We start from the raw sequence: 16,766 nt of genomic DNA on the forward strand, positions 1-16,766 counted from the left end.
TCTGTGACAGATAGTGACAAAAGGGCTGGTTAGGTTTAAGTGTAATGTGAACTAGGACAACTACATGCGCCAGTGGCCTCTGAAGGACCAGAGCCTGATTCTGAAGTCAGGAAGGACTTTCTTCCCAACCAGCTACACCAACAGGAAAAATCCTGAGAGATTCCTTTCAGTGTCTCCACTTTTCCATCACTTTCATATCCCCTGTGTGCCTCTTTCCATCTGGCTGCAAATTCATCGCCTCCAGCTACTAAGAATTTAAGAGATTAATTTAAAATCCTTTCTTTCACACTGTAATCTCCTTTCAATGGGAACACTAATAGGATTATTAACCACATTTGGAGAGAAATGCCTGGCATGGCTGTTATTTTAAACACCACTAATGCATTAACTGAAAACTGCTTAATTGTGGAAGAAGCCAATGAAAACTTTCAGTACAAATAGTAATTAAAGCAAGGAAGGAAGAGGAGCCCACAAACCATTCATCCACTCCCGAGTCTGAGGGCAAAATACTAGTTTATCCCACTATTCCTTCTTGCTCAATTCAGTAAAAGCCCAGTACTGTAATTCAGTTCTCTTAATCTCTGGGGTGTTACTAGAAACATTATCCCCAGAGAAGATATCCTCCATGGATCTCCTAACAAGGTCCTTCAGTGTCCTTAGAGGAAGAATACTTTAAAAAACTATTTTAGGAAGCAGAAGCTTTTTCATCTTCTTCTATGCCCAATATATTAATATACAGCCTAGTCACACTTGGTCATTTATCTTCCAAATATCTCCAGTAGTCTCTATCTTTCCAAACTAAGGGGAAAAAAGAATGGAGGACAAAACTGAGCTAGGAGCTTGATCTAAATTACAGAATTTCTATGTTTATGGAGGCTTTTAGCCCAACCATGAAGTCATAAACTTTTGACCTTGCTAGCTGGCAGATTTATTTGTTTCAGAAGAACACGAATGATTTCATGATAATTATTTTATTTTAATGTGAGCCAGAATTGTAGCATGCAAATACTTCAATTAAACCTCCATTTACTTAAAACTAGAAGCTGCTCTCAAAACAATAGCAACTTAAATAATAGTGCTTGGAAACCTTTTAATAACAAAAAAAAAAAAGCTCTTGATTCTCCTGCTTACTTCTAAGGATTGTTGTAGAAAAAGAATATAGGAAGTCACCTCTGGGTGAGAATTTGCCTAAGCATCTTCATATCTGTTGTTTTTCCTTAATCCCTTCTTTGGTTGCTGTTATTTCTAAGAAAACCTCATCTAGATATTACACTGAGCCTTCAACTGAGTAGAAAGACAGCTAAATATTGAGTCAAGGTCATGTGGACAACCTTGCGATACAGACGTAGTCCTTGCAAAAGGAACCAAACACCCTCTGTTGCTGTAGTTACTGGGTACCTTATTGACTCCTATATTTTCTGGCCCTTATTTCGGTGTCCGAATGGAATCACAGTTCTTCTGAAAAACCTGTCTCCTAGATAAGCTTTCAGATAAAGTCTGGCTCTACAGACTGATACTACTGTTCACCTTCACCCAAGCAGGGGATTCTTTAGCAACAGAAATAAAGAATTAGTTGTGCAACAAACATTGCCTGCGTTCATTCCTCCAGCATCCAAAAGCCTGCACGGATCACATGCTGTCAAGATGCACTGCACAGACAATATTAATAATGGTCATGTTTTACATGTTCCTGTCAAGCCTCAGTGGCACGCAGCTATTTGCAAGCAATTTGCAGGCTGCGCAAAACCTGGTTCAGCTTTGTCTGTTAACCCCAAACAAGGCAAATGTAGAGTGGTTTCACATTTCGCTGGGAACATTTTTGCAAATCGCTGGTCCAGATGCCAGTTCAGAGCAGAGTACTTTTGAAAACTGAGCAATTGAAACACTATAATCCACTATAGCTTTGTAATGTTTGAACACACAGACAGTCTTAATTGTTACAGTGCCCAAGGCAAAGAGCTGAACTCTGCCCTTTCAAAATCTTGTTTCCTGCTGTTGGGGGACATGGGAGGTGGAAATGATTCTTGGTTAATTCTACCGTGTTTGTTGGTAGGAAAGGGGAAAGGAAAAAAAAAAAGAGAATGCAGTGATCTGGATTTTCCACGTGGCACTTTTAACAAGGGAGAGTGATATTCGCTTCTGCAGTATCAACTTCTTTCAGCCATGACTTCTTTTTTTCCTGTGTTCTCAGTCCTTCAGATGGCTAAATTAGAGCTGAAGTTTCACTAGTCATCAGTCAGTCACTTCTTAGCTCTTTCTTGCACTTAATCTTGCTTGAGATAGACTTAGACCTCCCATGTTTAGAAAGGGCATTCCTCATATGAGCTTGCATTGAACACCATTCTTATCCAAGATAAATTTATCGGCATCAAACAGAAAGACCAAAATGGCATTATACCTCTGGGAGCAATTCGGATAATTCTAATTATGCCAATCTGTTCATTTTATATCTAATTTTCAAGAACCACTGGGCATAAGGCCATTCATGCCTCACCTTACTAAAAAAACTGCTTTTTTTTCCCCGAGAAACAAAGAGAACAGAAGTGTACATACATTTCCATTCAACAGCTCTATTTCCCCACTTTCATACAGAATGATGACCCTTTTGGTGCACTTTTCTCCAGTGAAGCCACAGCCTTCATTTGAAATTAGTATCCGGAATGTCCCAGAGTCATTCTTGCAGAAATCCTATCAGACAAAAATAAATGAATGAGCCATTAATGCAGAACATTTGAAAAACAAATGCAGCGTTATGTAGAAAAAGGAAGGCTCAGATAATACCCTGTGTACTCTATGTCCAGTAAAGTGTTGGCATGTCAACTGTTCCCATGTTAATTTATGTTGTGCTTAGCATTGATATTCATGTGGTCCACCCCTTAAAAAATGAGGTCCACTCTGCCAGTGATACACACGTGCATATTTTGCAAGGAAGATCTGTGCTTTTACCGTATCTGTGGTATTTTAAACATGTAAAATGGACACAGTATACATCTATATATATATATAGAAATTAATTGACCTAACAGTGAAAACAAGACTCTGCAGCTTTAATGATGAAATAGAAGTATAAACCTAGAAGGTTAGTTTAGAAAGAAGGGTTAGAAAGAAACTTGTTGCACAGTCTTGAGCAAGAAGTTTGATGTTCATGTTTTCCCACCTGTACATGAATAATAATTACAATAATGCCAAACTATTTTTTGGGGAGCAATTACGTAGTTTAATGTATTGATTTTCTTTTCAGTCAAATATTTCTGAGGTACATGGAGAGTTAGTACTATATTTATATGATAACTCATGTCTCCTAGACCTTTTGGGTTTGTTTGTTTGTTGTGTAGGGGGTTTTTTTGTTCGTTCGTTTTTGGTGTTTCTTTTTATTTGGTCTATAGTTCTCTGTGTTTGTAATCTGAGGAAAAGAGATCTCATTTTCATTTTAAGTAGTTTTGTAGTACTGCATGCTATCACTACCTATAAGACCTTTACACAGAGCTCTAACTAGTGTTAGAGCAGTTGTTCTCCTGAGGCAATCCAGCTGGCATCAGGGTGGGAGCGTATTTCAGAGACTTAGCCAGAGGCAGGTTGATCACACTTTCCTGCCCAAGGAGAACTGCAAGGAAGAATGTGCCTTATGAAAAGTGTCAGCAAACAAAAGAGTAGCCCACCCAGAAAACCTGATACTTTTTAATTGCATTATCTGTTGTTATCAATTAGAAGCGGATCCATCTATTTTTAGACCAAATTTTCAGAGAAATCCTTCTTTTGCACACACATTTTCAAATGCACAATGATTTGCATCGGTAGATGAGACAATCTTACTTAATTCTCTAAATTTCTGGCTGCTCCCACAAATTGCAGGCTGATGTTAGTGTGCTGTGTACTCCAAATAGGTTGGTGCATGGAACAGAACAGTGACTTTGCTGAACAGAACAAGCAGAGTCTGTGCTCTGAAAACATTTAGAGAAAGTTCAGTGAGCCCTTCTTGAATCAGTCAGACAGTACACCATCACTACAGGATAGAGGCCAGTGGGGAATGAGGCAAGATCGATTTATGGGTACCTACAGTTCCTTATTAGAGATGAGATTCACACAGCTCCTCTCTATACCATGCTGCCATCATATGTTTTATGACTGCCAGCTAGACATATGATAACCTAACTCACTTCTATCGAACACAATGCAATCTTCAAAGTTCTTAAGGCATCTTTGAAGTCATTAATGAGCTCTGCTCTCCTCTACTATACACCTGACTTAGTAATTAAGAATATTTTACTGTGATTTATCCAAACATTGGACTTCTCTCCTGGTATAAAATACCTTATATATTATCAGACAGCTTCAGTATTTGACACATTCTTACCTGAACTAATACGTATTGACAGTTTCCTGGAAACTTATATTTCAATCCATCGAATGTCAAATAATGAGCTGTACCAATAACAGTGCAGGTGCCATCACATGTGTTGTTGGTGCATTCCCACTTTCGACCACGGCATACACTGTAACAGAGGAAATGAGTCAGTGACAGTTAGAATTATTTCCCTTGTATATAATCAGCAAGAGAATGAAAGGTGCTGTAGGCAAAGCAAAAGTGCAAAGGTTTCTGCCTCCAGGACATGCATTCGTGGTCTGAAGACACTCCAAAAGACACAAAAGTGGCGATAAGCTAATATTTTGCCTGGGCCTGAGTCAAGGAGTAACCTACTGCAGACCAAACAGGAACATTGTTCCCCTGTGTGTCTTAACCCAGACATCAGCTGCAGCTCTGTGAGGAACCTCTGCAGTTTTCTACACTGCTGTCCATCCTCAGGTATGTCCCCAGAAGATCCTCTCTGTGTTTGGCCTTGAGAACATACTCTTAGAGGGCTCCATGCCTGGGCTGCTGTAATCCTTACCTAGAGAGGTTTCCACAACTACATTACACTATCCGCACCAGATTACCATCTCGGTCATTAACATAAATTAGCATATTTAGCATTGGGTGCAAAAATCCAAATAGTGCATTAACATGTCAAATGACTAAGGAATGTGTTTCCCTTTTTCTCACAAGCTGCATGTAGAATTACATGCTTTTTGAACTTCCCTATTACAAAAAGAGGCCCGGACAAAGCCTGCTAGAATATTTCATAAAACTGTTACTATTTTATTTTGGACAACCTGCTCTGAGTAACCTTTTAAAAAAAAACAGATTGATTACCCTCTAAGGACCATTTCAGTTAAATATGAAGTATAATATCAGCAACCCTGTTTTATTTGCAGTAGTCCATTTTTCCCTCATTGAAAGCCAATCTAGTAGTAAATTTAAAATCCAACCGATGCCAAAGGACATGTGTTTACCCTAGTGACCAACTTCTGGAACCAAGTAACTGGGCTGTAATTCAGTCTGCCCAGTGCCTTTTGTTCAGATTATATACTTGACTATAATGCTACCCTTCTCTAAAGAAGTCTCTCTGTTCTTGAATTACATCCATTGTTCATTATAGTTTATCTGACCTAGCAATTGGAGACGTCACCTCACAGTCTGACAAGAACACACATATGGATAGAAATATTTATTTTTCTGTATATAGGTACATATATACATACACTCTCTGAGGAATGCCTTATGTTGTGATACTGTCCCCTGAGGTCTGCTGTGGAGATCGAACCAGAACGTCTGCCCTACAGGAAAATTCAATTTTGATGACACACAAATAGGACTCCAAGTGAAATCTCAGTTTATGTGACAGGAGATGTGACAAGATGTGACAAGACTTCTAATCATGAAGTGGTTCCCTGCCTTTATAGCTGGCAGGTGGTGTAGTCAAGGACATGTCCTAGACTTCCACACAAGCACAGAATATGCAAGAAAGACAAGAGGACATCCTGGCATGCAGAACAAAACAAGATGCTGCCTTGTTTTTTCAGGGGGAGGGGAATTCTGAAGAGCAATCAGGCACATGGTTAAGGTCTTGATATCATCACACCCACATTGCTGTAGCAGCTGTACTGCACTGTCACTACATGCAAAACCAGTGATGACATGATGAAAGGGACAGTGAGTTTATTTTTTCTTCACTCCTCCTTTTGCACTTTTTTTGCCCTTTCATTTGTTGTTGTCATTGTTTGGGGTTTTGTTTTCTTTTAAAAAACAGAACAGAACTAAACAAAAAAAAAAACAAAACACATGGTGACCATCTTGTGAGTGGATATTCAAAATGCAAAGAAAGCAAATTCTCCTATCTTTGTGTAACTCAACTGGTTTCAGTGTAGTTATATCAGTGTAACAGACAGAAGGAAAAATAGCAGAGTTCCTAGTCTTTATGGTTACATCAAACGAGGCATATTCAACACCAATCATTATTAAATTTATTAGAGTTTCCAAGAACGTTTTTATCCTTTTGTTGCTTGATACATAATAATCTAAATCTTACATGGTTCCCTGATAAATAAGGCTCAAGGAGGTAAATACCATTATCCTCATGTTAAAATGAGGGAAAGAGGGAAACTGAGAAATAAAGAGCATCCACTCAGTCCCCCTGCCCTTTTCCAGAGTCATCCTGAAGAACTACGAGCCTTGCTACAGAAGCTGCAGGTATGAAAGGGGATCTTTCCCTTGGCATCTACAGGCTCTTGATCAGTGAAATAAATTGATTTGCTGACTAGCAAGAGACTGAGCAAACAAAATTAAACAAGGTTAATGCAGCAGAAAATCTGCTCACTCTTTTGTTTGTTATTAATTTTGGAAAGTTATAATAGAATTTAACACCTTCTCTAATTATCTAATAATAATAATTTAATAATATAATAAGCAATAGCTTCCTTGAGGTTCAAGAAACATTCATCTACTAAACGCTATATGAACGCAGATGGACACCATCACTGTCCCAGGGATTTTCTAATCAAGTTCTGTAAGGGCAGGGAAAGGGGAATTCTATCCCCACTTTACAGATGTAAAAACTCAGGGATAAAAAACCTGAAGTATTTTCCCAAGATCAAATTGCTAACCAAGGGAAAATCGGGTACTGAACTGAGTTCTTTAATAATGCCTTAACCCAGGCGTAAGCATTATTTAATCTTGATAACACTTCACAGTATAATAAATATCATGCAATACATTTTCTTCAAAGAATTTCTTTAACATGAAACCTATTGCACTCTGTGCTATTAAATCTCTGCTAATAGGTAGAGCAAGACCATGAGTTTGTATATATGCACATGGATAGATCATAGAGTATGTCGTGTAGCAAAACTCAGATTAGAAAATTTCTGCCATGTACAGCTTCACAAATGTTATTCCAAAATTTTCACTGAGCTCTACAATGAATTCCCAATACATAGCATAAAAAAAGTCTTGCCACTAGCTTAGACTTGGAGACATTCCGTTGTTCATGAATTCAGGTCTCCCATATGTCAAGTTGAATGTAAATGCCAAATCTGACACCTCTGGCTCACATATTGCGTTTGCAGGTGTTCACATCTGGCTAAGAACAAGTGAGAATGAGAACTCCTGCAATAGCAGTACAAAAAGCAGAAACAAAAGAAAAAGAAGATCTGACCTCCAAAATGCAGACTCTCAATTCTTATTAATTCTCAAAGCAATAGTAATTTCCTATATCACTTTCTAAATGACATTTGACTTGATATTTGCTGAGAACTATCAGGAAGCTTTTCAAAGTCATAGTTCAAAAAAGCTCTAGTGACATATTTGAGTGGACCTTTTTTCAGATTTTATTGTCTCATTCAAGAAAAATACTTAAAATGAGAGGAAGAACTTTTTATCAATGAGAAAAAGCATGATTTCTAACATTTTATTGACTCTGATATTGAAGAAAAGTCAATGTATTACATGAAATGTCACTTACAGTTGCATTGCCAGAAAGAAAAGGGCAGTTACAAGAATGAAGCAACATGGTTACAACTATTTTAATATTGAAGATTATGACTGAAAATAAAGAGACTGTGCATGGCTATTGTGAAGAATCTTGCAAATTTTGATAACGATGACTAGGAGTTTTACACCTTTGTGCTATTGTTTCACTAAAATTTTCATTATGTCTGGTTTTCAGCTGAGTCATTTTTACCTATATGCAATCTAAGCAGGTTATAGTATATATATCTATATAAAAATGCCACCTTCTCCTCCATCTTCCTCCCTTTAATTGTACTTTTCCCCAGGTCTAATTATAGTACATGTTTCACAATGTAATATGTAGCTGCAAAGGAAAATAAGTAAATAAATACATAAATAAATAAGTTTTTTTAAAAAAAGTGAAACAAAAACCAAACAAATAAAAACCCCAAAACAAACCAAACTAAAAACCAAACAAACAAAAAACCCAACAACAACAAAAAACAACAAACACACACACACACACAAACCACCACATAAAACACATAAACCCTTATATCCATGTCTACCTTATACTAGTTAGGAGCAGTCCCACAAGTTCAAAAATACAATACTTTGAAATCACTGTTGCTTAAAGATCAATGCACAAAACAGAAACCAAAATGACTCCAACTCTACCCGGTCATACAGAGGATGACAGAAACACTTCCTGGTGATGCTGCAGAGCTGGGCAGGGGCATTTTAGGTAAAATGTACAAGAGAACCTGAAGTCTAAGTTGAAAGGGAACAGTTTCTGCACTGCTGGTGGCTGGATGTCCTACGCCTTGGACTCTTCGAGCTCTGCAGGAATGGATCACCATTCCCTCCACAAAGCACACATGGAGGGTGAAGCACCTCTCCAATGCAGCAAGCTGTGCAGGCAGAAGCCAAGAATTGTCCAGCAGGCAAATACCTTATACCTTACCTAAGGCTGTGCCAAGGGCTTCCTTCCATGGAAATCTTATAGCCTGGCACTTTTATTTTGAACCTACAAATTGTTTTTCAAGAACCAAACAGGATAGATAGGGACATGCATGAAAGACATGGAGCACTTTTTCTTCTGAAGAGACGACACCAACTCCCTTTTTCCCCAACTCTTTCTTTTTTTAACGGTATCAATGGACTGAACACTGATTTGAGATAAGAGGTCAACTCTATTTCTGCATGATTCTTTAACATTTTCCTGAAGAGCTCCTGTCATATTATAGCTGGCATATCATACCCTTTTTGCTTATGCATACTTCTGGCTAAAAAGGCCTAATTCAAAGGGCCCCAGACAACAAAAAAGGGAAACATGACATCAGAGCTTAGCAACAAAAAGTAGGCTCCATTCCTCCCACCTTACAGGAACTCCTGTATTGTTATCTTTTGTTGCAAGATCAAGGAGCATACCCACTAGCTAGAGGCTACGGAGGACCTGCACAGATATATGGGCTAGCTTTTTATAAGGTACCAGATACAGTTTGGCTGATATTGCACTCGTCTGATGCGATACGCAAAGATGCTTGTCTATGTAGTATGTGTATAATTACACTGTAAAACCTAACTTTTTATAAAATAAATCCATTAAGTAAAGAATATTTTTTTTTCTAGAAACATGTTAGGTGCCATAGAGGAAAATGGGAAAATGCAATTCCAGTGGCTCACCAGGTGTTGCAGTCCTTAGTCACTGTCTCTCCTTTGGCATATTCTCTTCCATTGTGAAAACATGGGCATCTCTCAGGAGCAACACACTTATTTTCATGTCGCACCTAGGTAAAGCACACAGTTTGTCAGGATGCGGGTCAGTCAGTATGTGCCAGTACACAGAGGAGTAAGCACAAGAATATGTGGATAAAGAATAAAGGAAAGGATACAGGAAATCGCTCAAGACTACCCAAGTTAAGAAAGGCATAACATTGCTAATATTTATTCCCATTAACATAAATAAAGCTATGGGTATATAAAGCATTGTCTTGTTTCAAGGGCTGAACACCAGTTTAAGCTGCTGGGAAAATAAATTATAGAAGAACTTCATGATGAAAAAGTTCCATTTGATCAAAATCAGGATAGCTAATCTGAATATAGAGAGAGCAGGTGAACAGCACATGCTTCTCACACACAACAAACTGAAGGATGAGCTACCAGAAAAGCAAAGCAATACGGGGCTCTGCTGGACTAAAACCTGAAAGATGATCAATGAGAAGGAGCTGAGGAGCTACCGTGCCAGAAGAACTCAAGTGCAAAAGAAGATTCTCTTGTCACAGACAACACCAGTCCACGCTCCCCTCCCCACCCCCCAAAGCCCATCCCCCTGTCAGTTCACTTCTGAAAATTGCAGTGGTCACTAATATTTTTGCAAATGCCTACTTATTACTTAGAAACCAGGATAAATATCAGTCCACTTGAGACATTATTCTACTTTCACAGGCACTGTGGCTGGGAAATAGGTCATTATGTTCTATCTACATTTTTTTTTTCCATTTTATCTTCCTGATCTTAGTTTCTCTTTCAATAAAAACAAACCATTTGTCCCATATAAAAAAAATATAATGTCTTTAGACTATTTAATTTTTTCCATTACTTTTATCTGTTTTTTTCTGTGATTACTCTCTTTCCAATTTGAAGACAGCCAGTTTTAGAGAATCAAACTAAACCAAGGCTGGTTATGCTGTTTTTCACTTGGATGTCATTCTGCAAAAGCCAGGGGTAGGTTTGGCTCTTGCTTCATTGATTACCAAAATGGAAAGCGCTTCCCCTCGTTCTCATTCAAAAGTCACAAAATATCACTTTCCCACTTTAAACTGTTTCTGTAAAATCATTAAAATATTTTCTTCTTTACCATTAAATAAGGGCCAATAAGATCAATGTAGTCTGAATGCCAGGTTGATTAAGTAGAATAGCTCTGCTTTTTCCTATGGGGAGCTAGAACTGCCACAGGGAGCTACTAATAAAAAGGATTTCACAGCCTGGAGACCCTTCATTCATATGCAGCTCCACGTGTTCTGTGGCTTATGGAGAGCTATATTATGCCAAATATACTTATGCCGATAGAAGATGGAAACAAAGAAATGCTTTTCTAGATGATAGAGCTGGGGTTCTGCCTCTGACTTAATCTCCACAAAGGGCAGGGAGAAAACAGGCCAGAGAAGACCATATGTTTCCAAGGGTGTTTGATTCCTTCCATCCTGGTGGCATTTAGGAACAAAGCAATATATGACTTCACACAATATGGCTGTATTTCTGAATTTTTCCACAGTCCTCAACAACACAGGTCACAGCTAGCCGCTGGATACAACACTTGGGATTAGATATGTGGTTGGTAAAAGGAGGATTAGGACCTCTTCTACTTGCACCCTCATACATTGACATGAAGCTAGTCACAGCCTATCCCCAATTCTTAAAACTGAATAGACTGGTATTAGTATTTCTGTCACAAACATGGTCACCATGAAGCTACAGTGCAGCAACTGTTAACCCAAAGCTGACAAAGAGGGAAGACTACCTTGTTTGAGCACTGCAGAGTGGGTGGTTGGGATTTAGAAAGCCAAATCTAAATACCCAAAGTGGAATTTGACCAGAAGAATAATTGCGTTTGCTGCAAAACTCAATGGATGATGACTTTGTTACTATTAACACACAATCTAATGGTCATACTGATAGCACATCAAAAAGCTGTTATATCTGGCAGTCCGATGTCATGCTGCATTACAAGTCTACTGAGAGCAGTATCATATGGTACTACTGGGCTAGTGGGATTATTCCCATACAGCTGGATTTTCTATGGAATCTCTCAATCCATCAATAGACAGCATTTGATAGAGGAGATCTAACAGTCCTGAGTACCTGAGGTGGTGGGAGGCATGAGTGTTGGGCAGGCAACCACACAAAAAGACACAGGATAGTAACGAGAACAGCTGCTGTTCACACCATCTCACATCCATATGAGGATGCTCCTGAGGTTATAAATGGTTGACTAGCTGATGAAGTGACACCCTACTTAGGGTTCTGACAGAAATGTCCATCGTTTCTTTGCTCTGTCTTATTACTTGTTAAGCCTTGACAAATCTTGCAAAAAGAAGAACAATATTACAGATTTCAGAACCCTTAAGATTCTTCTCCCTTAATTTTAATCTCTTTTGGTCAACACAATTTTGATGAGTATCTCATTGTCAAGGAAAGCTCAGATTTTCACTCTGTTCCTCCGATACATCTCAGGGCTTCAGCAGAAAGTCAGCCAAAGGTATAAAGGAGTAAGGGATTAAGTAAAGGAAGTGGGTCAGATTAGAACTCAATAGCTGATATGTTTTAATTAAAACAGCTTGGCACCATTTCTGTGCAGACAAAGTCAAAACCATGTTAGGACAAATCACTCAAAATGTGCTGGTTTTGTATTTAGCTTTTCTTTCTTATGTTAACTGTATGCTTCTTATGTTTGTTTTATGAAGTGTTGTCCTTGGGCAGATACACATACCAGAAAACTGGCATCTACCTTCTCATGATGACTCTCATGTTGTTACATAGGATAAGCCTATACTGAAGACTATACAACAGGGCTAGCAGGAAAATAAAAATAGCACTCTATTAAGTTCCTGATGAAAACAAAAGAAAAAAACTCTTTCAAACTTTTCCAATTAATTTTTTTTTTCCTACTAATATATCATAGTTTTATTTCAGCAGCTAGAATACAATAAAATGTTTCATTTCATGTCTAAACCTTAATTTTTTTTCCATTGTTGGAAATTGAAAAAAATACATTTTATAGTTTTGGAGTGTCTGGATTTTGTGCTTTCTGATTGTTCTGCTCCTCTTTTTCCCCAGAAAGGTGGTTAACACTCCATTTGTATATTTATTAATATTTTCCAAGGGGAAGAACCTGGAGTGCAGTAAACTAATCTGAGAAAGCATATTTTCCCCACACTTCTGCACGTATGTTATGATTTATCTTTTCTCCTTTGCAAAAGGGTGACAAGTATGGAAAATGTCTCACCCTCCAGATGATCAAAGACAAAAAAAAAGAAGAAGAATTACTTTTCATGACATATTGAACATTTTTATTTTCAAGAAATGAAAATAATGTAAAATATTAAGTCAAGAGGAACTGGAAAACTTATTTCTCAGTTGAAATAAATTAGCTTTCATCTGCATTTTCTGATTGGGGAAATAATACTCATTGGCAGTTGCTCACCCCAGCAAACTTTCCGATTGAAATCTAGCCAACTGCAGCATCATGTTCGTGAACAAACCTTGATTTTTTAAAAATTATTTTTTGTATATATAATTTAAAATTGGCAAGCAATTTGTGCATACAGATTTCAGACTATACATTGCTCTGTTTAAGACTGGTAACTCTGCTAATTGATCTGTAGACATCTCTTCATATATGTAGGGATAACATTGCACTTAATCCCATATTGAGTGTATATGCTTGCAAATTGTACCAGATAGGTGTTTATGTAAACTACATATCTTTGATTGTTTTTCCTGATGGTATGAACCATTTTAGAGAAGCAGGACAATTTTTTATTTTTGCTAATAAGTTATCCACAACCTTTCATAATTTGTATATGTTACTGTACTACAAAAGAAAAAGAAATCTTCACTAAAATGGCACAAGTTCTCCTAGAGTGATGATACGTGCAAATATTTATTCCTATAAATGTTCAGGAATCTGTTACTTCCCACAGACATTCTTAAAACAGTAGCTCACCTCCATGAGTGCTTGTAAATTAAACAGGATTACAGAACACCAAGGGAGATCGACCAGTAAAACAAATAGTTATATCTTTTTCCAGTCCCTTTACTGCTCAGCTGTGTTGGTACAAGTCTGGAAAACACAGACTTTGTGACTCTGAAGTGCATTCCCTCAGTGTGCCCAGAGTCTTTAAGGCAGAGAGAGATAGGATGGAAAGGAGAAACTCACCACCACCCCGAATCTTTTCATCTTAGGCAAATAATACTGGGGGCACAAAGCCCCATTGCAGAATGCAGAAATAAGGAAAAAGTCTCCCCCAAACCATCCTTGTTAAGTACCCGTTGGAGACCAGGAGGAAACTGCTCTTTGGCAACAAGCTGGCAGGTCCCATGGAGCCACACATCAGGAGACAAACACATGGCCAAGGGCACCCACATAATGAAAGGACTGAGCTTGCTCCTGCCTTTTTTCATGGCCACGGTTACTACAAAGCCACCTATATACTGGTTTCTCTCATTGTGGTTTTGAGAAATGCGAATCTCGCAGTTTTTATTCCCTGCCAGACAGGAAGCAAATGAGAACAAGCAATTATACACCGAGTTTACTGGAAGATTGAACCATACCGCCACCTAGTGGAAAAATAACATATTTTACTACTTTTAAAAAAAAGGGGGGGGGGCGCAAACAACAAGAACAAAACCTCCGCCCTATTTTTCTTTCCAAACCCTGACAAACTATCTTGTTGAATTCAGCGGCGTATTTCACCGCTGCAGAGTCAACTGGAGTTTCCAATTCCAGAATGACAGGGACTCTTTTTCCTCGCAGAAATTTTATGAAACGATTGCTTGAATGACAGTTCGAGCCCACAAAAAAAGGAATATGAAATTCTATACTAAATGTGAAGGTTAATTACTAGGAAGTTGACTTTGGGAGTTTGAGGGATTTTTTTCCCCCTCCTTTTTTTTTTTTTTTTGGTTGAGTAGTTATCATATTTTTTTTTTCCATTGTCATCTCTACAGTGTACTATTACCATACCCTGGAATGAAACTAAATCTCAAGTCCCATCACCAAATCAAAGAGGTCTGATTGTTATGTGCAGAGAAAGACCTATTCTCACTGGAGCTCTTGGAATTTTACAAGTACATAAACTTCCGTAAGTTTACTTAACACACTACTGTTTAGGAATATTCTTCTCTAAGAACTGAAATGGGAAAAGAAACAACACTTGTTTTAAAATTGTAAAAATTTGCTCCATGTTGATATGAATGCCTTCAAATTATGTTCTATATTTTTCACTTCAGACCTACAAGATACTTCACAAGCCTGAGATTTTGTCTACAGTTGGCATTTTATCCTGCAGTATCATCTATTTGCATAAATGCGTATTTATCAGCAAAATATGGTAGCAAAATTTAAAAGTACATGAATATTAATGCTAGAAATGACTGTGTTATGAGAATTTGTTTGCTTGTTTCTAGTAAGACAATGGAAGGAATTTTGAGGGAGAAAACATGGAAGGAATTTTGAGGGAGAAAACACCTGTATTCGTATGGAAGCAGAAAAAAAAAAACAACACATCTTTATAAAAATACATGTTTCCAGGGAAAGCTAATTTGTTTTCTAAATGGAATTTAAACTAGCAGATTAAGTCAATTTATTAGAGCTGAAGCCTAGACAAAAACATGCATCTCAACGCTAGAAGTAGTAACCCACACCTTCATTTGCTAACAATGTCCAGTGCATATTAATATGAGCCTGAACCTTGAGTAGGTATAAAAGTGTAAAAAAACCCAAAAGTCATCTTCTGTATTTCTAGAATTCCTGAGTTGCAGCATTTGAAAACCTCTTGCTTTACTATATGCCCCTCTGAGTCAGAAAACTGCACCAGAACACCTCAAAGTACCATAGGTATCAATTGTAGAGTATTTTAGCCCCCAAACAAAATAAAGACACAGCCTTAACTCTCTTTTTTTCAGCATCTATCAGGTATTTTCAACTGCATTTCATGCATTGAACTTAACAAACTTCTTAATCCCAGTAGTTTTCTGGGACAGACAACTCGATAGTGCCGTTTACTTCATAAAAAGTGTACCATGTACTCCACCTCTATCCTATTCATGTGACACCTGAGACTACACCCCCAGCCCCCAGTGAGATCCTGTGCACAACTCTTCGCCTGCCCAGAGTGTTGCACAACCCTGAATGCTGATGCTTTTTTCTATTGCTCAGAGAACAACAGCAGCAATCTGCTCTCTATTCTACCCCATCTGCTTTTTTTCAGGGCTCTGAAGTGATATTGAGTTCACAGTCACTGGCTTAGCAAATAACTATTTGCTCTATTTAAAAACAACTAAACTAATGATTAAACCTGAGGGTTGAAGGGGAACATAACCCTGGACTCCAGAAAGCATTTTACCAGTGAAAAAAGCATGCTCAGCACACCATCTGCAATTCCAGGACACTCTCTGGCATCATCTTAGCAAGTTTCATGTCCCATGTTCCTGCTTGTGGTGAACCCTCAGTTTGCAACAACACACAAGAAGGCAGCAGCAGAAATGAAGACTTGACAAGGAGGCAACTAGTATCAGCAGGAAGCTTTGGCTGGATGTGGGGTGGGTATTTAAGGTATGGGTGCCTAGGTACTTCTGTCTCGCTGACTAGGGAAGCCCAGCAACACTGAGAAGAGTTCAGGAGGAGAGCTTAAGGAAAACATAAATTGATCCTTAAAAGTAGTGTTTGGCTTTTTGATTATCAATTACGATTACAAGCTAAAATTCATCTTCTATGCAGATATGCTAACATACATATTTTAAAACAGTCACAGTTTGGCAGAGCTAGTACTTCACAGCCACATATTTCCAAGCTGAAAGAAGTCTGCTAGCAGGAAAAAATGAGGGCAAGAAAACAAAAAGGAGCCTGCTTACCATCCCTTTTGGACAGAGGCATCCAGATATACAGCCATGGCTGATGCAGTCCAAGTCGTAGTTCTGGCAAGTCTTGGCACACTCCAACCCTTCAGCTCTTGGGTTGTTTGCAGGACAGACAAATCTTTCCATGGGGAATCTGCATGTCAAGCTCCTTTTTACTTTAAAAAATAAATTTACAAAAAATGGAATTAGAGCTCAAGTTTTGTTAGCACAGTATTTTTCTAAAGGATGGATCAACATTGTTATTAGAAAACTAGGATACAGAATGGAGCAACACCACTATGCATGCCATTGTAAAGGT

The 16,766-nt window shown here is 38.1% G+C and overlaps 1 protein-coding gene across 1 annotated transcript in view; it reads right to left on the bottom strand.

Moving 5' to 3' along the window:
• VWF (von Willebrand factor) overlaps positions 1-16,766 on the bottom strand; it is a 145,114-nt gene that overhangs the window by 80,954 nt on the left and 47,394 nt on the right. The window contains exons 18-21 of the mRNA XM_065656516.1: positions 16,463-16,623; positions 9,512-9,615; positions 4,355-4,493; positions 2,554-2,688 (exon numbers count right to left, since the gene is read on the bottom strand). Of these exons, the coding sequence (XP_065512588.1) occupies positions 2,554-2,688; positions 4,355-4,493; positions 9,512-9,615; positions 16,463-16,623 (539 nt within the window). The remainder of the gene's footprint in view (positions 1-2,553; positions 2,689-4,354; positions 4,494-9,511; positions 9,616-16,462; positions 16,624-16,766) is intronic.

This window comes from Caloenas nicobarica, chromosome 1 (genome assembly GCF_036013445.1).
Source record: "Caloenas nicobarica isolate bCalNic1 chromosome 1, bCalNic1.hap1, whole genome shotgun sequence".
Taxonomy (NCBI): domain Eukaryota; kingdom Metazoa; phylum Chordata; class Aves; order Columbiformes; family Columbidae; genus Caloenas; species Caloenas nicobarica.